The sequence below is a fragment of the Trachinotus anak genome, unplaced genomic scaffold, assembly GCF_046630095.1.
Source record: "Trachinotus anak isolate AG129_WGS33_773 ecotype Australia unplaced genomic scaffold, CSIRO_AGI_Tana_v1 ptg000008l, whole genome shotgun sequence".
Lineage (NCBI taxonomy): Eukaryota > Metazoa > Chordata > Actinopteri > Carangiformes > Carangidae > Trachinotus > Trachinotus anak.
The window spans coordinates 16103926-16127991 of NW_027273859.1; the positions used below are offsets into that span (position 1 = coordinate 16103926).

The 24066-nt window shown below is 38.6% G+C and overlaps 2 protein-coding genes across 3 annotated transcripts in view; both read left to right on the forward strand.

Moving 5' to 3' along the window:
* The window catches only part of stpg2 (sperm-tail PG-rich repeat containing 2), a 49006-nt gene extending 46409 nt beyond the window's left edge, over nucleotides 1–2597 (forward strand). The window contains exons 13-14 of one of the 2 annotated variants that reach the window (XM_071483087.1): nucleotides 1556–1761; nucleotides 2380–2597. In XM_071483087.1, coding sequence (XP_071339188.1) covers nucleotides 1556–1726 — 171 coding nt within the window. In that variant the 3' untranslated portion in view covers nucleotides 1727–1761; nucleotides 2380–2597. Of the gene's footprint in view, nucleotides 1–1555; nucleotides 1762–2375 lie in introns of both variants that reach the window. The other variant, XM_071483086.1, reaches the window with a different exon arrangement.
* A 4750-nt stretch (nucleotides 2598–7347) lies between these two features.
* LOC139624185 (uncharacterized) overlaps nucleotides 7348–24066 on the forward strand; it is a 173906-nt gene continuing 157187 nt past the window's right edge. The window contains exon 1 of the mRNA XM_071483088.1: nucleotides 7348–8125. Coding sequence (XP_071339189.1) covers nucleotides 8087–8125 — 39 coding nt within the window. The 5' untranslated portion in view covers nucleotides 7348–8086. The remainder of the gene's footprint in view (nucleotides 8126–24066) is intronic.

The following is a 24066-nucleotide window of genomic DNA, read 5'->3' on the forward strand; positions in this document are numbered from 1 at the left end:
GAGAGAGAGAGCTTTGATAACAGAGAGGAGGTAGATTCCTCTGGCAATACCTGAGTGGGAGGGTGGGTGGAGTAAGTGTGTGTGTGCGTATAGTATATGTATGGATGTCTGCATCTTTGCCTGTGTGTGTATGTGTGTGTGTGTGTGTGAGGGAGAGAGAGAGAGAGAGAGAATTTCTTTTGTTTTTGACTTTGAAGTGCCTGTAGTATTTTTTTTAATATCTTGTATTTTGGTAAGAACTGGAAAAGACTCATGATTTGAGTGTGTTGCTGTGTGTCAGCTACATGTTTATGAATTCAACCTCAGTGATCTCTTTCTCTTGAAGCATAGCAGGAAGAGCTGACTCGTGCTGTTGATGTGTTGTACTTTGAGGTGATCATTTTAGTTTCATTCTCAACAAGAGCTCATTTTTAGGTCTGATTTATGTCTAATAAATAGAGGGTAAATAGTAAGAGTATCAGTTCAATTTCCCTTTCCACTGAGACTACAAAAACCCTGCAGGTCCAAGAGCTGAGCAAGGAAGAGGACAAATAAAAAAAGGTCTGATATCTTAGTCAAAAATAATATATTTCACTCTGTACTTTGAAACTTAATAAAATATGAGATTTGAAGAAAGATATGAAGATGCTGTGAGTGGGGTTTAATGGATGGCGTAAAGTTGTATTTTTGCAAGAATACACATTTATCATATGATGTTCAGGAACAAATCTGAGTAACCATCAGCAGTTTGACATACTGTACGCAACATTTGATGAACACATATTTAAAAAACCCTCAAAATTAATGTACAACTTAATTCTAATACAGGAAGACACTGTTCAGGTTCAGCCTATTGTGAAAGATATGTGGACATCAATGATTGGATGTTATATGGAACGTGACCATAAAAGCTGCATTATTTAAAAAATGTGTGTTTTTGTGGCTGACACTGGAACTGTTCCACACGAGGCTGTTAGCTTTAGTAAGCAGGATCACACACTGTCACAGGACACAGTTTATGTGAGGTTTTATCAGACTGTTAAATGCAATAAAAACCAGAGAGGTTGGAGGAAAATGCCAAGAACTGTTGATTATTCCTGGTTTAAAGTCAAATAACAACCACTCATCACTCACTGCATTACACTCGCTTCCACTCATTCACTCAATTATTCATTCTTTTGTTTGGTTCCTTGCATATTTGTACGTCTTCATTGACATAGAGTTTGTTCTGTTCAACAACAAAACCTGTGTTTACATGTTTTTGTGACTGTAATTGAAAATAAAAATAAATGTAAATTGTAAAATTCTTTCTTCACACTTGTTTTCATTGGCTTGTTTTCACAGCTGTGTTTCACACCAGCTTTGAATAAATTTTGATGACTGCATTTTCTAGCATTTAAGTCACACAAAGAAAATTGTGTTTATATGTAAATTTGTACCAGTACTTGGGGAATTGTTCTCTTGTGCTTTGCGTGCCTTTGTGTGTATATCCACATATTTCACACAAACATGCTGTATTGCTGTTATTTTACTTCCATCATCATCTGCCATCTCTGTTCTGTTTGTGTGTCCGCAGTTGGGTCCAGGTGTCATGAACACAGTACTGAAGGGCACCTTCAACGTGACACTCAGCAACTCTCTGGACCCCTGCTGTTCCCCCCGTGAGGCCCTTGGCCCTTTAAGGGCACACAAGACAATTGATGCCGTCACAACACCCAACACCTTCATCACCACCAGCACTTCTTAGGGTCAAAGGTGGGGGTCAAAGTTTACAAGAGAAAGGTGAGTGGGGTAAGAGGTCAATCTTAAGGTCATTACATTTCAATTCATATTCTGGTAAAAGAGGAGTTTTCATGAATATTTATGGTTATATCCATTTCTCTTGAATGTATAATAGATAATGAGAGAGCTTATTTTCAATTATTGAATTGGAACTTTACTAGGATTTTCTATTTAATAAACAGAAATGTGCAGAGATCTGGATATTATAGTAAGTGTAGTATAAGTATTCCAGTTCAAAATAAAGCTTGAGGAGGTTTTCTAAACAAGCTGTTTTTAGATGAATGGTGATAATGATGATCATCACTGAAGCATTATATGGCTTGTTTCTACTCCCTGACACTTTTTGAAAGCTTACTTAGTCTGCCGCTGCCGTGCGTGTGTGTGTGTTTGTAAGTTTGTTTGTGTGGGTGTATGTGTGTGTGTGTGTATGTGTTTGCAAGTGTGTTTGTGTGTGTGTGTATCAAAGCCCAAATTCAGTAGTGCCCTCACAGTTAATTTTGCAGTGAATTTAGTAATTGGAGCAGCTAATAACTTGTGACTTTTTAAACCTAAAATTTATTGGAGCAAAATGCCCTCTGATTAAGTTATTGTCATTCATTTTTTAACTGTGTCAGGCAGCATTTTGGATGAAGATGACTGCTCTTTAATCAGTATCGCAAAGTGAAGTGCCCACAATGGACCCTGCATCTTCAGCTGATGGTTCCTCCATTCTTTGCGTTTGCTAATGACAATCTTGGCACACTGATTCAGCTGTTTTTGTGGATCACTTCCCTCTGTATACACCACTCTGCTAATCAATAACAATTAAAAAGCTATTCATATGAATATCGCCTGAAGTCTTTTGAATGCATGTTACTCTTAAAAGGGACGTCTCATCCATAGGGTAAAGCAGCAATAACATTATCATCAATACCATTATAAGATTGTGGTTTTGCTATCTGGATTTTAATGTACTGCTTGGATTGGTTGATGACAGAATAGCTTGGTGAAATAATCACGTCTTAAGCTTGATTTGAACTCACACAGTCTGCATCTTAACTTCCTGAGGCCAAGATAGCCCAAAATCATGTTTTATTTAATGACAGTGAACCAGTGCATGGGACAATTAGAAAAAAAATGCTATTACAATTCTTAAAGATTCGTCGCCATACATTATTGCTTAGCATGCATAAATCATGAAGCCATTCATTATGTATATTTGTGCTGACCACCAGAGAAACAGGTGTGAAAGTCACATAGAAGACTCATAACTTATGTTCCAGTTTTGTTGTACACTGATATGCTTTGCTCATTAATCAAATTAGCCTCACCTTTTGTTTCAGATACATCCACGCATGCATGCTGTACAATGTACAGGAACACACATCCAAACCAAGAGCTGCAATGGCATGTGAATGTGCATGCTGCGTGTGAATACAAACATGAGTTTTAGGTGTAGTGGCATTATGTGGTGACTTAAACTTGGTTTTGAAATGAGCCTGCAGAGGAGCGACCTGATGTGTGGCTGCAGAGCAAAATATGAGAGAGACTGGAGAGTCTCGAGGTTTGAGACAAAAGTTTTGTAGACCAATGATGGGGGAAAATATACCTTAAAGGAATAGTTTAATAGATGTTTTGGGAAATACCCTGATTCACTTTCTAGTTAAAAACTAGAACAAGTTTATTTACTAAAACAATACAAATCTTATGTGAAGTGGCATCAATCTTCTAACTCTCAGTAAGAAATGTTGAAATCTTACGAAGAAATGAAGGAACATTTGCCTCACTGTGACATGTGACATGTCTTTTTTACTTAACTGAGTGGGCTCATAAGGAGAACATTAAACACGAGGGCACACCTAATTTTTCTGGTGATTCAGAGACCTCTGAAATCTTAAGGTCCACCACTGCCCAGAAGGGATGATTTTTTTCTATTTTTTTAAACAAGAACATTGATGCGTTTGAAAGTCAAGCATCAAAGTAAAAAAAAAAAAAGGCTGAGATGTGAAGTGAAGTAAGTTCCTGAGTTCCTGGTATCAGAGTAGTAGAGATGGTTGTCTGAGATGAGGTGATGCAGATGGTCCAAAGTGTCAGATAAACTACTTTTACTGGCCGTTACCACTGGAGAGTGTTAGATTGATAGATGCACATGTCATTGTCAAAGCAGAGCTTGTTGTTATGATTCTGTTTGGTCATATCTAATTTGATATAACTCCCCACACCCCTCACCCAGTGTTCCCCACTTCCTCTTGTCTAGCTGTTCAAACTGTCGCTCTAAACGTTCAGAGTAACAGGTTCGATGGAGAACGATGCCTCTGATTGCTCCTGTGGGCCTTTTAGCTTAATGAGGTGTTTACCCCCTATCGTTATTCAGCTGGGAGCGGAGCAGAGGGAGACAGAGGAGGGGTGAGGGATGGGGAAGGAGAGGACAGTTTGGTAAGATATAGAGCAAAGTGGAGACAGAAGAAAGGAAAGAAAAAATGGTGTGACGGAAAGAGACTCTAGAAGAAGATGGAAAAAAAACAAGAGATAGTATATGGGCAGAGGAAAGACCAGAGAGGAGAAAGAAAACAGGAGGCAAAGGAGGAAAGAAAGGCAGAGGGGAAGGGGGAAGAGCCTGGTGTTATTTATGCCTCCCTCGGTACTCGTCTTTACCTTTTTTTTCCCTGGAAGCTGTTTTACATCTGCGATCTAATTAAATCAAATAAATCACAGTGCCCACACACACACACACACACACACACACACACACCTACAAGTACACACACAGCCACAACAACCTCTCCTGATTCTGGGATTGTGAACATCTCCTCCCACCACCTCCTCCACCCAAGATTGAATAAATCTCGATTATGGTGCATTACACGGCACATCATTCATGTTGTTTATAGGTCTAAAATATGCAAACAGACCAGGGGCATAAAAGTGATTGATGCTCAAATGGGCCCTTTTTTCTGTTCTGTTCTCATCTCTCACACAGCACCAAGCACCGTCACTTACACATGTCTTGTGTGGGATGAAGACATATTGTATGGTGTCCTTACAATGTCCCCTCATGATGGCTATTTATATTGTCTTTGTGCCCAAGCATCCAAAAGGAAGGATTTTTATTATCTCATTTACTAAAGCGCTCTGTCTCTGCTTCTGAGCCATTATTAAATCTAATTAGCTCTGCCAAACCTTGAAGCTGTCCCTGAGAGATCTCTTGATAATTGTAAAATAGAGGTAAGCTGATCAGTGTTTTGCTGGTTACAGTGGGACTCTAATACATGAAACACATGCAAATAAGTAGCAGCTGCTAAAGCTGCAGTTTGTTTCCAGGAGATAATTGTTTGGGCATGTGTTGTCCAAACATGTTGTTAGGAAATGCTTTTTTTTTTTTTTTTTTTTTTGGCCCAATTAATCATGAAATTTATATTTATATTCCATGATAATCATAGTTTTGTAAAGGCACTACATTTCAGCTGCTGACATTTCATTTCAAAACAAAACACAAATCTCTGTATAACTCTGTGATGGTAATGGGTTTGTTAGAATCTGTCTTACAGTATCTTCCTCTTGATGCGGTGACCTATTGTTAAAAATAAAGTTTTTATTCCCAACAAACAGATTTCAGTGGATTGCTCATAATAGTCGTAATAGTTGTAGTATATATCCAATGATTATATCTGGTTTCACATGACACATGCATTTCAATGCTACGACAACAGCAGAGTCTTGTTGTGATAATTGAGTTTGTAAGTGAAATTATACAGTTTTGGCAGTATATTTTTTTAAATATTAAATTTAAATTTATTTATTTATTTATTTTAACCAAAAATGAGTTTATTTAAAAAAAGGTCTAAAAATCTAAAACTGCTTTTTGATATCATGTGATTATAATTAAAAAAAAATCTTTGCTATTACTCTGGTTTCCTTTCTTGTAAACAACTTCAAATCCAGCTTCACAATACATATATATGTTGAAATATATACTGAGAATATAATATATTGGCAGTGTCTGTGGATATTTTTAAGCACCATGATTGAGTTTCGGTCAATGTACGCTTAAGTATTTCTCTGTTAAAAGTGAAAGTCATTGGTGAAACTCAACAGAGGTCAAACTAGTTTTATCAAACCTTTGCTGACCTTAAATCTCATTTCGTCAATACATGTAAATGTAAAGTGCTATATTTAGCCATAATCATCTTGACATGACAGCTACACGCTTGCAAATACAGCTTGGTGGAAAACCAGATTAGCCGGTGTCTTTAATTAAAGGAGATGTACAGTAGTGCAGAAGAATCAATGTGGAGGTTAACAAGTGCTGACAAGGGCAGAGGAGACAGCGAGGCTTCATTTAGATACAGTGAGAAGAGTGAGACAGGGCTACTATCCAGTGGCAACGGCTCCCTGCTTCTATCCACCTTTAGTCCTGCAGCTGCTGTGGATAATTCTTTCCTTAATGTAGTGCACAAGGGCATGATGGGTACCTCATGTTTGAGACTTGTCAGATTTGAAGCTGTTTGAAGCTTTAGCAGAGATTTACCAAACAATTACTCATCCTCTTGAGAGTAAAGCTTTTAAAATGTATGCAAGCATGTTGTATATACAGTAGATTACATGGAAATTACGGCTTGTTACGATGCAGGATGACTACTTTCCTATGAGCATCCTAGTGGTGCAGCTTCCAGAATTTGTAAACAAGTGTGATTTTTGCCCAAGAAAAGCTGAGTATAGTTACTATTTTAAAACCACTTCACACTCACACAGTTCAAAAATTCAGTAGAGCTGCACGGAACAACAGGATCCTAAGACAGCCACTGTACAGCTTCACTGGACTGTTTGAGGATCAAAAACCATAAACAAGACACTGCACATGGAGTGGAGATGGTTCATTCATTCATTGTACTGCCCCCACTTTTAGGAGTCTTTCTGGAAATCAAACCAGCGAATATTAAACAGCAGATTTTATAATAATGGCTGTAATAAAAGCTATTTTTTCAGATGATTGCTCTATAAGTGTCTTTTCTGACCATTCAAGTTTTGTAATCTTGGATTGCAAACTAATGCACACCTTTTTCATCTTGAAGGTGTGAGCTATCCCTTTTTGCAATATGTCAACAGATGTCACAAGTTAGTTTACACTAATGTGACACCACAATGATGAGTCTCCGGGGTAATAATTAATCCTGATCAAAACTGTGATATATATATCCCAATGCCTTGTAACTGTAGATGCAGCGTGGCACAGCATATGGTCCAAATCATTATGTGTATGCAGCATAAGAAACAATAAAGAGAGTGTAACTGATATACTGCAATAGTTACTGTCTTACTTACTGCTCATTATTAAGCCTGTAATGCCCGACCCCAGAAATAATGGACAGAAAATTCTGATTTCTTGAATCTGGAACCTTTATTTGGCCCTTTCACAAAATTTGAAAAAAAAAAAGTTACAAAAAATTATTTGCATATAGGTTTTTCCAAATTTTATACACGATTTTACTGCATACTAAAATGCAAGAAATCATGTAATTATAACTTGCTTCAACAGATTAAGTGTTCATGTTAGAATATTACTAAAAATTTCAAAGAAAATGGTGATCCAATAGGTCTCAGGAATGCTCGTATCAAATTTGATGCATTTGGCATGATAGGGTTAACTTATATTTATCATTTGAGATACTCAAAGTCACAGTATTTCCCATGTAAATATATAATAATTAAAAGCTCAGTCATAGAAAAATCTTAAATATTCAGCATTCAAACTTGCCTTTTGGAGAAATCCAGGTTCAGGGCTCTCTTTCTCTCCAAAGCAGTCACCGCTGTTATGATGATGAAAAGACTTCCCTCCCTTCATGCTTTAGGAGAACTAAAAGGAGCGAAACAGCGCCCCTCTGGGCTGTAACGGCAGCTCAACGTTAACCGGCGTGTGTGGTCAAACCCGGTACAACACCCTGACGGACCTCCCCCCAGGAGACAACAGGTGGAGGCAGCATCCTCTGATTAAGCTCAGGTGTGAAGCACGGTAATTGTCTTACGTGCGTTGGAATCCGCGAATTTACTCTGGATTATAAAAAAAAAAACAAAAAACAAAAAAAACTCTGGCTTGAATTAGGGAGGGCAGTCACACTCTGGTCTTCACAACAGGCAAGAGACAGTGATTGTAATCTTTTATATGGAAGGACTGTGTTGCTAAAGCTAACGGCTATTGAGTTTTGTGGAGTGGTTAGCAAGGAGTGGTGAGGAGAGGTGAGGAGACAAGGAGATAAGGAGATGAGGACTTTCACCAGCAAATGAACAAGATGACTCCCACAGCAACAAGTGCAGCTGGACATTATGGATATGGACCACTCTGCCTTCGATGTACCACTTCATCCCCAGGAAGGAAAGGTCAAATAACGTGAGTCACATATGTTTGCCTCTGTCTTGCTGATGATGAAATGTCTCTCTGTGTTTGTGTGTCTTTAACTCCTCGCTGCGCTCCTGTTGAGGTTGTTATTCTGTATTTTGTGCTGCACATGCTGTTGTGTAACAGCTCCTGCCTACACATTTGCATTGAGTGATTGTGCACACACCTGTCGAATGTGTGACTTGTTAGTGCAACACAAAGTTTCAGATCTGTGAATGTTTTTAGTTTTCAGCACTGACCCGTAGCTGTAGAGTATAAGCTTCGCAGTGTGGCTGCAGTTTGCAGTGGTTGCGCAGCTCTGGACTACATTATGTTGAGAGGTGTTTCTGATGTTTACCTAAGAAACTGACCACTGAGTGTAAACCTGTTTATTAGTTGAACATTGTTTTTTATTTTTGTCATATTACAACCACAGTGAAATGGCATTGCAGGTCAAGTTGGTAAAATTATGTCAAACTTTAAACTTGGACTTTCTCTGTCTGACTCGACTTCTGAACCTCTCCAGTTTGCAACACTGACTGCATTTTATTTGTAGGGCTCTATTTTCTCGTCATTGTGTGGCTTTCATGAATGCCTGTGAGCTTCCTATGATGTGCACGTGTACGAGAGAGGATGAGAAAGAATGGCTGCCTCCGTGTTTGTACAGTGGCATGAAACTGCCAGAATGTGATCTGACACACCAGGTTTTTTCACCGCGTGCGGGAGTGTTGAAGCATGTGTGTGTTATTGTGACATATTGAATCTATCCCTGAGCTCTGTTCGCTCCAGTGCAGCAGGGGCCTCGGGGCCACTCATCTGTCTTCCTGGTCTTCGCTGTTGGGCACAGCCACTGTGATCCTGATTGGCAGTCATTACCGAACCCCAGTGGGAGGACACGCCTCATTGGTCCAGAGCAGATTTGAGGGCGGGTTGAAATGAAGGATAAAGAAGTGTTTGTGCGTGTGTGGATTTTATTGATGAGACCAAGGTGTAGTTTGGCTACTGAGTCACTTGGCTGTGATTCATGGACATATGAAGAGGGAGGTTTGGAGAAATGACACATACATGCACACACTGTGATTGTCTGCATTCAGATATTGAATCAACTGCGTGTGTACCTTTGTGTTGTTTGCTTATGTGTATTTGCACTTATTTGTATTTTGCTGTATGTGCCCGTGCAGCTGTGGCCTGTGTACTTCACATCATCTCACATGTATGTGTGTGTGGTCTGGGTGTGCCTCTCTTCATGCCTTTTTAAGCAGCAAGGCACTTTAAATGGAAATGTACTTGACATTTAGGAGGAGATGTAATCAGCGCCCATTAGAAAGCAACTGATTTCCTCTTCAGAGCTCCTTTACCGCCCTCTCTCTCCCACTGCCTCCCCTTGCTCCTCTCTCTTTTCCACCTTACCACGGTATATCATTTCTTTTTCACACTTTTGATTTATTTCTATTTCTCCCACATTCTGCTGCCTGGCGTTCTCTCTCCCTTTCAATCTAATTTACCTGTGCGCTCTCTTCCTTTCTCCCCTCCTCCACCTCCTCTTCTGTCTTTCCCCATCAGGACATTGTAGTTCAAGAATAGACATCTGATTTCATTTCCACATTTTGCCGCATTCATCTCGTTGTCATTATCAAGACTCCTTTTCAAAAAGATAGTAGGAGCCTTGATCACGGCAAATCATGCAAAGCAGTGAATCATTGGGAGAGACATTCTGTTTGTAGGTGTGAGGTTGAAGATAGCGATATAACAACACACAAACCCATCTACATGATTATGAAAACTGCTGCTCCCTCTCATCACTGGGTGAGTGCTCAGAACATTACTGTACAATAATCTGTTAAGAGATGCTGATCACCATGTTAGTACCAGTCACCATAATATTTAATTTCACTGTATTTTGTATGTTGTGACGCATTTTTCTTTATCAAAAAAAATTGCAGGTCCCGCGATTTGGAAATTGCATATGGCCATATAGCAATGTCAATGTTATGCACTGTCTCCTCCATTTTTAATTTAATGTAATTTAGTTCATTGAAATTTGGAGTTACAGAAGTGAATAGGTTGAAATAAACATTCCTTATTTAATTGAATCTCTATTTCCCTCTCTCTCTGACCATAAGCTGTGCATTGTGAGAAGTAGTCTGTTTTATTCACTCCCCCCTCTGTCTGCCTGTCCTCATCAGGAGACTGTAGTTAAAGAATAGAGGTCTGATTTCATTTGCACAGTCTTCAGTGTTCTTCTCAATGTCATTATCAAAGCATCTCCTCAAACAAATTGCACAAGGGCTGTGACAAATAATAACAAATTAGTATCCCGATTAACATATCCTGATTACTGTTTGCTTTAATACCTCGCTGACACCTCTTGTTTTAGGAAAGACTGGGAAAAGTCAAATGTCTCATTTTTTGAACATGCCTAAGTGCATGTGTGTTTAGAAGTTTAGTGTATGTGAGTTTCCTTTTCAACATGACTTTCATCTGCCATTCTGATAAAAAGCTCTTTTCAGACTCTTTCAAGTTATGTGACAGATGGGAATCTTCCGCGAGAAACGAGGTTCAGTTTAGTTCACACTTAGAGTCAAAACAACAAACAGTTGTGCTGTTCGCTGAGGGATGCTCAGAAGAGTGTTTGAATAATAGAAATGATGAACACAGGCGGGAGAACAAATCATATTAATTAATGATAAACAGTGTAGAGGTGAACGTGTGTCAGCATGGATGTCTCAGTGAGTGCGGATACATTGTTTGATTTCGGGTCATAGGATGAGAGTTTTTATGGAAAGGAGTACAGAATATGAGTAGGAGTTTGAAGAAGCAGCGAGGGCAAATGCTCAAGGGCAAAGGGAAATATAAAACATCAAATATCTTCAAGTCAGGTCAGCTGAACCTGTGGCTAGAAAGGAGGAAAAGTGGCTCTTTTAGCCTCTGTAATAATGAGAGTGAGTCAGTGGCTAACAGTGTTCGTTGCATGTGAACTGTGAAGACAAGGGGAAACAACTGCAGTGCACTGCAGATAAAACTTGTTTTCATATTTGCCATGGACTTGCATGATACCTGCAAAAGGTTGATCTGATTTCCAATTCTATGTCAATCTCACGGTAAAAAGTAACTTTACTGTCATTTTCTGAAGCTTGAGGGAAGCTTGAGCAAGATAATAATGTTCTCGTGGAAACACAAAGCAACCTGTACTTGAAGAGAAATATGAAGTTAATCAATTTCTCTGTCTCACCATGTGAGATTGATGGACAGAGATGGCATGGAGGGCTTGAAGGCACCAAACAGATTGAAGGTCAAGTGGATTTCATTATTTCCCATCCAAGCAATGTGGAGGATGTGATTTTCTCTTCAACCTCTCTGATTATTTAATTTTGCTGTCAGCAATCACGATTATTTTTTCCCTTCTTCCATCTGCTCTTGGATTTCAGCTGTGAATGTCTGTATGGGTATGTGCTTGTGCAATCATGTGAGGTTGATTTCAGGATTGACAAAAAATAAACACTGCCTTTGTGACCATAATTAAGAAGCCGGAAGTACTGACATGAGCTGCTAAATAATTCACATCAGTATCAACAATGCACTTTCTAAACTTTGATTTTTTTTGGCAGATCGTGTTTTTGTTTGAAATGTTTTTCATTTCATTCATCCTGTATCCAAAATTGCTCTGCTGCCACCCAGTGATTTTTTTTTTGGCTGGCCTTCATCTTAAAAAACACATAAATAAATTGGTAAAATTTTTAATAAAATAATGAAAACATTAAATTTTAACAACTACAAACTGACAAACTTTAATGCTGATTTTGTGATATTACATGAGATTTGTATGAGATATATTTGTACGATTGATCACTGTTGGGAGAAAACCCAGATTTAAATAATAATTTCTCTGTGATCCTGTATACAGGCTCTGGTAAAGATGAAATACCTCTTGGCATGTTGAATGCAAAGGAGGGCTGGTGTTAAACCTGCTCTGACTGATTTTGTTTTGGCCACGTAGGGGCATGGATGATCACAAGACAAACATATTACAGTGCCTATAAAAAGTATGTTTAGATGTGTTCCCCTTTTATTGCTTTTATAAATGGAATCATGGTCAATATAATTTGGCTTTTTTGACAAGAATTTACTACAAAAAAAAAAAAAAAAAAAAAAAAAGAACCTCTCAATGTCAAAGTGAAAACATTTCTACAAAGTATTTAATTAAAAATATGTAATGTAAAATAAGTGAGTGAATAAATTTCCACCCCCTTTAACGTGACTGACCTAATTCAACAGAAGTCCAGCCAATTGGTGCTATATGTCTCACCATTAGTGAAATGGAGATCACCTGAGTGCAGTGAATGTGTCTCAAGTGATTGTAGTATAAAGACACTTGTGTCTGGAAGGTCCAGTCACTGGTTAATCAGTATTTCTGGCTACAATTACACCATGAAGACAAAAGAACACTCCAAGCAACTCCGAGAAAAGGTTATTGAAAAGTATAAGTCAGGGGATGGACACAAAAAAATTTCCAAGTCACTGAACATCCCCTGGAGTTCAGTTAAATCCATCATTAAGAAATGGAAGGAATATGGCACATGTGTTAATCTGCCTAGAGCAGGCCGTCCTCACAAACTGAGTGACCGTGCAAGAAGGAGACTAGTGAGGGAGGCCACCAAGACACCTATGACTACTCTGAAGGAGTTAAAAGCTTCAGCAGCTGAGATGGCAGAAACTCTGCATACAACAACTGTTGCCCAGGTTCTTCACCAGTCAAAGCTTTATGGGAAAGTGGCAAAGAGAAAGCAACTGTTGAAGAAAGCAACCTGACAGAACTTGAGAGTCAGTTCTGCAAAGAAGAATGAAGTAAAATTGCAGTGTCTAGATGTGCAACCCTGATTGAGACCTATCCACACAGACTCAGTGCTGATTGTGGCCAAAGGTGTATCTACTATATACTGACTTTAAGGGGGTGAATATTTATGCAATGACTTACTTTATATTATATATTTTATTTAATTGACATTACTTTGTAGAAATCTGTTTTCACTTTGACATTAAAGAGTTTTTTTGTAAATTCCTGTCAAAAAAGCCAAATCATATTGGCCATAATTCAATTTATAAAAGCAATAAAAGGAAGGCATCCAAGGGGGTGAATACTTTTTATAGGCACTGTACTGTATAACTCTTTAGGTTGATATGGCAAACCTATTATCAAACGGTTGCCTCCTGTCACATGCAGCAGATATGGAGCAATGTGTCTGAGGTCATGTTTCTGGTCACCTAGCAAAAGAAAAGCCAATATTTGCTCTCCTTTTTTAGCACTGTTTTGGAAATACAGTATCTGCTCTTTAGTGGCTAAATTCTCCACTGAGTTAACTAACAAGTTGTTAATGTAATCATATGTTGGGTTGGTTTTAGGACTGTTCCTGAAAATAATGAGAGTGGTGTGAGTGATCCAAACCAGTTAAGTTGTGGGCTGTAAAACCAAAAGATAATGTGAAAGACACTAGAATGCCCCATAGAGCTGGCGGGACCTGCAGAGTTGGGTCTCTGAGGGTTTGTCACTACAAAGACCGCCTTTCATTTTATATGGATGTCAACCAATATATGAAAATACTGATTATTACCACATAAATTCTGAACATGATGTTTTGTGTTTGTGTCTGTGTTTAGCAGTTTAGAAAATGCCTTCCTCACTTTTCCTCAGAAGCGGAATTTGATGTTTGACTCATCTGTGTACCACAGATTAATTTATCAGAAGTATAATATAAATGGAATTAATAAAATCAAATCAGAGGAATGTTCCTTTTACTATAAGTCAAAATACTTGACTTATAATAAGACTAAATAGTAACTGCTGCTCTAACGTCACTATTAAAATCAGCCAAAATGTCAAATAACGACATAATGATGTCTCAAAATTCGAACTAGTTTCTTCTGGTTAAATACTTTGTACTGGTGATATAATCACAGCTGATCCAGCAAAATAACAACAATTGAAAAAAATTGAGACAGTATCAAGGAAAATGGGGCATAAAAATAGAAAAGACTCAAAATTGAAACAAACAACATATGTCAATTAAAATTTTGGCATGTCTTGCACTGGTATGCATCTGCTGAGCCAAATACAGAAGCAGTGTTTGTTGAATAATGACAAATGTTGTAATTAAAAGACAACTTTGTTTCAGAGTTAATGTATGTGAAAATATCAACTTGTATTACAACTGCAGTCATCATTTGGCTGACTACAACATTTATTTAGCTAACAAGACCAGGAACTGACTGAGTATTGACAGCTCGTATATCATCACTAAGACTAAGAATCACGGCCTCGTGCTGTGTGCGTGTGCATGCCTGCGTATATGCATATGCTCTTGTGTCTCTCCCTGTGGAAAAAAAGGGTGTGTCAAGTACAATGTGGGCAGTGTGCACAAACTGTACACACAGTGATATTGTCTTTTCAAGGAGCTTTGTGTGTATACTGCTGTATGTTATGCATGCACTGTGTGGGTGTTTTTTAGTATCAGCAAATGTATACACACATGTGTATACAGAGTACATAAAATGCTCTCTCACTCAAACACACACAAACAGACACACATTGGACTTGTCATACCTCCATTAAGCAGCTTGTTTCTTTATTGAAATTTTAGGAGAGATAAGCCAATAATCAGTAGCAACTACATTTACTTGCATTGGTTGTGATTGACAAAAAAAACTGCATGAAGTGCTAATGGCAACTGAAACTGTATTGACCAATATTTGACAACAATATTTTAACAAAAATATGGAGCTTTGGAACATAGTGGACACAAGGATGAACAACACTGAAGCCATTGGAACTGTTGTGAATCTAAGCTGATAACTATATTAACTTTTCACAACCACCTTTCAAGCATACAGTTACTGCTCAGACTTGAATTTATAGTTTGATGCAGTGCAAGGGTGTTGTACAGTAGTTTCGTGCAAGTTTGTTCAATAGTTGTGATCTTAATGCCATGTGACCAATAGCACTGAGAGGTGATAATGCCATCCAGTATGATGTAAAAATGAACTGCAATAACAATCTTTTGAACAATCAAAGATGGGGTAGAGAGGCTTTTTTCTACATAAGGGGATAAACCGTTTATGCTGGAAACACATCAGGCCTAGATGTGTCCCAGTTTGTCTGTGCTCTGCTGCAAAATGCTAAGAGAAAAAAGTGAAAAAGCAGCAAACAGAGCAGGACAGATGTAATCTTGCTGAAGAACTGCATATGGCCTAAAATGGAGAAGGACACTGTTAAAATCTTTTATTTAGGGAAAAGATGGACTACTTGTGATATCTCGCTAAAGGACTCTGGTGCAAGTGCAATCTATCAAATAGCATCACTGCTGTGTGAGGACATGGATAGAGATAGGCCTGTTCTCATGGTTGTGTCAAAACATGCAGTTCTCATTGCAATCACAGTGCTGCAGCTCCAAGTCAGTTGAGAGATTGATATTGTGGATGGATGTTGGCTCGTAGCATTGATGCTTGGCTACTTCATTATTGCTGGAGGAACAGACTGTAACTATCGCTGTGGACAAGAGGCGTGTGCTGTATCCATCCATCCATTAGCTGTAGTGCTTGTCCTTTGAGGGCCACAGGACAGCTGGAGCCAATCCCAGCTGACATCGTATGAGAAGAGGCGTACACCCTGGACAGGTCGCCAGTCTATCACATAGCTGAACGCTCCATATACATGGTTTATCATACCATATAAAGATTTATTGTAATGTGTCATTATGTGAATGCTACAGCGAACTTGTTGAGGTAATAGATGAGGCCTTTAGCTTTTTCCTTTAGCCCCGGAATTAAGATATTCAAATGAATTTGAATAAATAAAGCTACAGGAAATAACTTACCCATACAAATCTTTACCCTGGGTGTTGAAACCCTCTTAACCTGGCAGCAATAATGTTACTCTTATTTGCTTGAACCACACGATTTCACTAAATACAACCAACATGACAAAGTATGCATGTTTTTATTCATGCTTGACCATCGATCCAATTTTACTTTGCAATCTGCAGCTGTAAGCCAGGTCTTGTGGTATTTGCCTTGGTACTAGCTCATGAACCAACCAGTTGATTCTATCTGGCATCCAAACTGCTGATACCCAAACTCCCATTAATAATATTGCTGGGAAACTCACTATTGCAGCCACTTTCATTCATTCCGAGAAGTAAAAGTTGTAACACTGGAGGCTTAAAGTCACAGATGCTTACACTTCCACAACTGCCTCAGACAAGTAATGCAGTTTATCAAACAACAGGATGGGAGAGTAAAAACTGTATCTTTATCTTGATGATTTGTTGGAGGTTTGCAAAACTGAAAACTGAAGCACCTGTGGCCTGCAGCTCTTTACATACATTTTTTTTTTTTTAACAAGCAGTTAGCAGTCAGTTGCTAGCCTCAGAGACTAAAGCCCCCTTCGGACAGGATTAACATTACAGGGGGAGGTGGGGAATAAAATATTAACTGTGCTTCACATTAATTTAACTCATGGTTCAGGACATCCACTGGACAAAGCCAAAAGTGAAAGCCAAAAACCTTCCCAAAGGGACACGGGAGTTGAGGGGTAGGTGCAGAGGGAAAGATGTGAGGCAGATACTGTGTGAGGTGAAAGTGGGACGTAACTCAGAAACTCACGATGGGTACACTGGAGGAACTGCTAATAGCATAATACAAATGATCATCATCTACTAAAGAAAGGCTAAAGAAACGGGGCTCAAATGAGAATCGGTGCCTCCCTTTGGCCGACATTACAACAGAACAGTAGAGGTAGAAGGATAAGCAGCTGTTCACACAAAAAATTTAGAGATCGACATTAAAATACTAGGACATTACTTTGGATGGGATTTAAATGACAGAAGGACCAGTAAATTCGCTGAAAAACAGTAGGTAGCTGGCTGTAATTATTACAGAGGTGAGGGTGAAAAATTACTTACACCCACACACTAGAAAGGATTAAAATCACTGACCACTGCAGGTAATGTTCAAATCACCACACCTTCCCTAGAGAAATAAATTAAGTCAGAATGGGGGTTTAGTTAGCTTTCCCAGTTATTTGTTTCACAGTAAAAGTCTCCCAGTGGTTTGCAGATGAAAAGCTTCTAATATGAAGCAGCAGCAGGAAGAGTCTGGTTTGCATTAACAACACAAGAATGTAACCAGTTATTAGTGCTTTGATATCACCACAAAAGTGCATGACAAAACACTGACGTTATTGTCTGTAGCTGAACCCCAGAACAAGATTTTACACGTTAAACAAAACTCTAACCCACACTTATGTCACCTTTTCTTGTTTAATGCATAACTACAAATGTTGAGACAATCAATTTATAATAACACAGCTCGGCAGATTGAGTGTCTCTGATACTGTATGAAGAATAGGTGCAATCTCAATGGTCAGCAACAGAGCTAACTCATACTGCATTGTATAAATGCATACTGTCATGTGACAATTAATGTGAAACCAGTGGGAAGGTTTTTGCCATTCTCTTCAAGTTTTATGCTGAAAAAGTACTTGAGAGTTGTAAATAGTTTCCTCCTCTGTGACACAAATTCATTGAGCGTCTTTGGAATAAAAGATTTGGTGCCTCTTTCTGTAAAATGTGCTCAGTAATTATGGCATTGTTCAGAGCACAGCAGCATTCCTTTTAATACAGGCGACATGTGAGGAGCATTCACTGATGGACTGGTTGTGATTAGAGAGAAGAAGAATGTGATTTTCTTCATTAGAACGGACAGTTTTGTTGCTTTGCAAAGTTTTTCATTCCTAAAAGCCTATGCATCAGAAGATAGAGAGGACGATAATGAGATAGAAGGGGGTGGTGGTAGAAAGAGCTTTTACCAGAAGCCTGAGATACAGAATAGAAGAGCAATTAAAAAACAAGAGCTGAGTGAGAAACTGACAGTAAAAGAAGGAGGGAGAAACCTACCCTCATTTGTCGGGTAATTTATAAAGATTTCTGAGTATGAATGAGCAAAGAAAGAAACAGAAAAACAAAGACCTGCTCTCCTTGTGCTGCTTGTTACTTTATTATAGCTAGCGGATCTGATTAATCAACATAATGCATTTAACCAATTATGCTAGATTTGATCTGGCTGCAGAACTAATTCAATAGAGATCCTTGGTGATTTACGAGGGCCAGTTTATTGTTGTGCCGGGTTGGGAGGTCCGATGTCCCAGTGGGAGATGACTAAGGGGCTTTAAGGAGACCTCGGAAAACATCTAAACTGACATTTTTCAACAGAGCACAGAACTATTAATATTTGACAACCTTTTAAGATTTTTTCTAAAATCTTTCCAACTTGAAACTAACTTTTACATTCACAGTTTATAGCTGTGTTTTACCCAGAGACCCATTGATCACGTTCAGAGAACATTCTATTACAAGACAAAATTGTTGTAAATAAAAAAACATTGAAAAGTATTGGAATGAAGAAAAACATGGATAAAATGAAGTTATGGTGTAATAAAAATGCTGTTCCAAGAACATATGAAAGACAAAAGGCAGATAAAAGCAGAATGGAATGAGTGAACTTTTTGTGAAGGACAAGTGGGAGTATTTTATTTTATTTTTTGTCCCCAATATAAAAACCTTATATTTGGATTAGGTACTTCAAGAGTTTGGTTTAGACAATGAATGCTTTTCACACAGTGATAAGTAATTATTGGCAATTATTAATTAAAGCTGATGTTAACTTTCCAATACATTAACTGTTTTGAATGAAATAAGTAATATGGATTATAGTCAACATATCTGACAGAAATGCAGTTGAATAATGATGTGAACTGGGACTACTTTGAATTACATGTCACAAAAATAACATGCCTCATATTACAAAACATCATGCTAATTATGTTAAGACTCAATAGCATTAGTTAGGCTGGCACAAATACCATTAATTCTAAGACGCATCTCAACAGTCATAAAGGACTGGCTGAGAAGTCTGATATATTTTTGCCCTCTAAAACAGCAGCAACAGCAGTTTCCTAGCAACCTATTTGTGCATTGCTCAAGTCTTTATTAGATAAGAGATTTCTTAAGTTTTAATAGTGAAAACCAATTAAGTAAATCACTACTTTGAAACTGTACTTGTTTCAAAGAACTTGGGAAAGACTTAACACAAAATCTAATGATGGATTTACAAATAACTGCAAGCCAATCCTAAAAACTAGTAAGTATTCCCAAATGCTGCTCATCTGAAACCTCCAACCGTTCTGAGAAGCACTTTGTGAGGTCAGGTCAAAGTGGAGGTTTTGAATGGTGTAAACGCCCACACAGGTGTTTTTACGTGTGCCCAATTAGCTCTGTGATCAGGTTGAAGCTGGGTGGAGCTATGCTGGGAATTGTTAGTTAACCAAAGTCAATTTTCCAATTGGCCTTTTTCACTCAAGACATGGAGGAAAAAACATGGCTGGATTTCACATAGCTGCTTTGGTGTCACAGTCCTGGTGTTGTGCGTATTGTCACTTACTGGGCCAGATGAATATAACAGAGCCCTCATCAGTCTTATTAGAAACACTTGTACTTCTTCCACCAAGACGGATGTTATTCTGTGCCAACAGGTGCAATATAACTAACAGGCAATTTGTTTATGTGTGGTCGAAGTATCCGCACTCCCAAAAAGAGGTCTAATCAGACAAAATAAGTGGAAACACCTGTGTGGGTGAACCATGTGTGCTGGGCATGAATAATCACTAGAATTAGATGGTATTTCTAATGATGGATCATAAGTAATGTTATTTTGGGCACAGTCTGTCTTTGTGATTATCTGTCTCCTCCACAGAGCCACTAAGGGCACTCAGAGGCTACAGCCAATACATTTCTCAAATCTCTTCACCAGGGTTGTTGTTGTTCATAAAATCTGTGGTAAATTCTTTAATATTTTGCTTTGTAGTAGATTTTGCTCATTCCTATAAACCTATAATAGCACTTGTGAAATGAAGGGAAATTGGATAGTGAAATAAAAATGTTTTTTTTTTTAATAGTCTTTTTTTTCTCTAGTTTCTGAATCGTTTACTCTTTAATTTTATGAAATTCATCCTTCTGTTTTTCTTCCTTCACATGCAAACCTCACTTGCCTGTCTTTCTTTCTCCGCAACCTCCACACTTCATTATCTCTCTTTCTACTCATCCTTTGCCTGTCTAATGTGCCCACTCCACTCCAACATGCACTCGAAGACTTGAATACTCACACACACATATGTGCGCACACACACACACACACACACACTAACACACACACTAACACACACAGACCATTCAGTTCCGCCAGCTTGTCGGAGTGTGACTGATTGATTACTACCCAGAAGGCTTGGCTTTGTTGATGTCAGAAACAGGACAGGTACCCCAGACCACAGGGGGCACAGAGAAGATTGATGTCTCTCTCTCTCCCCCCCCCCTCTTTTCTTCCTCCCACTTTCTCTCTCCATCTGTATCGTGAGTCACTCACACTTCCACGCAAGCATATTCATTGACCCCCACTGATCACTGTAAGGGCATTTATGTCATCGACAGCTAATTCTGGTGTGAAGTAGGGGTGGAAATAACACGATATAATACAATCACAATATGTTGCCCATGGTAGCAATTATGTCATGATTGCAATTCTGCCATATTTGATACATTTCAAGACAATCATCCACCATACATACATCATGATATCTGTTAAGTGAAGATGAAAAATACCCCTAAAAGGCCAAAAAGCAGGAATCATGTATTTATTCACTGCATTGTGTCAGAATCTGACAACTGAGATCAAACAATTTACAACAAAGTGCAGAGTCTTATCTTATTGCCTCTTTAACACACATACACACACTGACTGCAACTTGTCCATGACCGTGTGCCATCACTTCAATGTAAAATAGCCATAAACTTGCAGAAGCAGAACAGTTCTGGAGTGTTGAAAATTTTTTAAAATAAATGAATGTAAAAACACACACCTTTCTCTAAAAAAAATATCAACACATATAAACAAACCCCCCCCCCCAAAAAAAACAGATTCAGTGATTAACAAGCATAATTCACTTGTTTTATGTAAAACTGGACACATTTGTATCACAAATCAGTATTCAGACTTGCAGACTGCAGCCTCCGTCTCAGTTACCTTATTCAGATGATTAGTTTTTCCTCCTTTCCTGTTATTGCTATTCTGATTGTGAGTTTTGTCTTTTTCACAGCAAGTAGATTTCATGTCATTCATTTGATAGGTGCCACCAGAAGGAGTCATGAAGTAGTGACTCTGGTAAGTCAAATTAGTGGGGGAATCTGTTTCGAGCACCTGCATGTTTTAATAAAAACATTAATATTTGATGCCAGTATATTGAAGACGTATCGCAAGAGGAAGCGATACAGTATATTCCTGTATCAATATTTTGTCCCATCCGTAGTTGGAACACGCTATGAGTGGGGCTGGCTGGTGTTTTCTTAGATTAAGACTGTGCTGACCTGCACGACTGCTCTTTTCCCTTTTACTTTCAGTCTCAGTGACAAAAGGTGGAACTGTGCCTTTACATGGTGGGTGTATTATTGTAAGGGACCTTGCAAGCCTCAGTCATCTCTATCCAGCCAATCATCCATATGTCTACAATCCTGTGGCAGATGTGTAAATGTGGCTTAGAGGTCTTTTGCTTGGATGCTGAGCAGCAGGCAATACTGGAGGTTAGAGGAGAGGAGAGGAGAGGACAGATGAGAGGGAAGAGGTTTCAAGAGGCATCATCTTCTTGTCTGTGTGCTTCACTAGCTCTCTCCCTCTTTCTCCTCCTCACTCCCTTCCCCGCTCTCTGGTTCAGCTCTGCAGGAGGCATTAATGATCTGATGTGGGATCTGCCCTTTACTACCCCAACCAGCTGTAACACAGCATTTGCAATAATAATAGCTGATGTGGGACCACCCATTGTTCACCCCCAGCCAGGTGTTCCTGGGCACCTGGAAATTTTATGATCTGACTGAGGAAATGACCCTTTAACACCTTGACCAGTTATCTGTTTCAGCTCTGACTCTAATACCACCTACTGTTTATAAGTCATATTCCATAATACTCCATAATTGTCAGAAATACAAGCACACTTACACCCAAACTGCAGAAAAAGGCAGTGGCTTTATAGCCGAGGGTTGGTAAATGTGATAAATGAAATATGGATTCCTACTGTAACATGTCCATATAGGAACTGCAGATGAAGATGCTTTGTTTCAGAGATTGGTGTTCGGTGCTGTTATTTCTGCTGCTATATTACCTCTATATCTAAGATTAATACCACTAAGACTGGGACCAGTATAACTGCTACTATTTCAAATTTTCACCAACTGCTTTAGCCTGTTACAATTACACCTGCAATTATTACAAACCTTCAGCTTCATCTATACCTTTGGACCTGTCAGTAATAACCATTGATATGACTGCCATTGATCAGGCCTATATTTTCCTGCATCTTATGGTTAAGTTTTGTATGTTCTCTCTACTTTTCATCACCTTCCCTCAGCACTGTATAACACTAACTTGTGTTGTTTAAATTCAAAGACAAATGACGACCAGAGAAATGAAACTAACCCTGGTTATCACATTTAGAAATAAACTGTAAATATGAATCTTTAAGTTTTGACACAGGGCATGGGATCATTGAAAACATGGTAACATTCTACTCATGAAGTACACTGCATTCACTATGTTGTCTGTCTCATTACTTTGTCTATTTGGCTTGTCCACCTAATACACAATGTATCATTAGATACTCTTTCCCTTCCTACACTGTTTCTATAACTCTGATTTTTCTCTTCTATTTTTTTTACCATCCTGTATCACTACACAGTCAATCAGACCCTCACTGACTCCAATATAGTTTTGCTGCATTTCATTGCAGTGCTGAATCTGTAATGTGGAGTAAAGGATCCAGACAACGTTAGAATGAAAAAGTATCTAGTGGAGGTCGTGCTGAGAAGTATTTCACAATTTGTGGAGCTTTTCATCTTAAAGAATGAAGTTATACTTCGTAAACAGCAGAACAGTCTGTAAAAACATTTTTGGTAAAATTTATAAGTCTCTATCTCTCTGTTCTTTTTTTTTTTTTTCCTCTCTCCTGCTTTGACCCACTATTTATGCTTGTTTGGACAAACATTCTCTCCTCTGTCCAGTTTTCTCTTGCATATTGAGTTATACAGAAAAAAATTAGTGTAACTTCAAATTACCTCTTTCATCATGGCCAGTAATGCTGCAGGGAGTGCATGTCTGTACGGCCCTCAAACCCCCCACAGAGCTAAGCTCTGTGAAGAGTAAATCCCCAGACCTGTCTCTCTCAGATAGATTACACTGCACATTTCTCTCTCTCTCTCTCTCTCTCTCTCTCTCTCTCTCTCTCTCTCTCTCTCTCTCTCTCTCTCTCTCTCTCTCTCTCTCTCTCTCTCTCTCTCTCTCTCTCTCTCTCTCTCTCTCTCTCTCTCTCTCTCTCTCTCTCTCTCTCTCTCTCTCTCTCGCACATCCACACAAGTTCATGTCTTCCCATGGCTTCGGACTGCATGCTGTGCTCTGTTCTGTTCCATATCCTTTTAACAACCTTGAAAGTTCCTATCATATAGGAATCACTTCATACAGCTGAATGTAGATACCTGTACAAACCCTACTTTATTGTCGTGTATATGTGTATATATATGTGTGTGTGTGTGTGTGTGTGTATATATATATATATATATATATATATATATATATATATATATATATATATATATATATATATCATTATAGGGTGTTTTCAAAAAGTTTCAAACAGACAGGAGCACAGCTGATAATTACGCTTAATGCAGACCTTACCCCATTAGCACATTCTTTATAAGGCTTCTGGGCACCTGCATGTGCCAGGTGCCAGTCTGTGTAAATAGGACTATTACAATGAGCAAGTACATGTTTATGCTCCAACCCTACAGTGGACAGTATAATCTAGG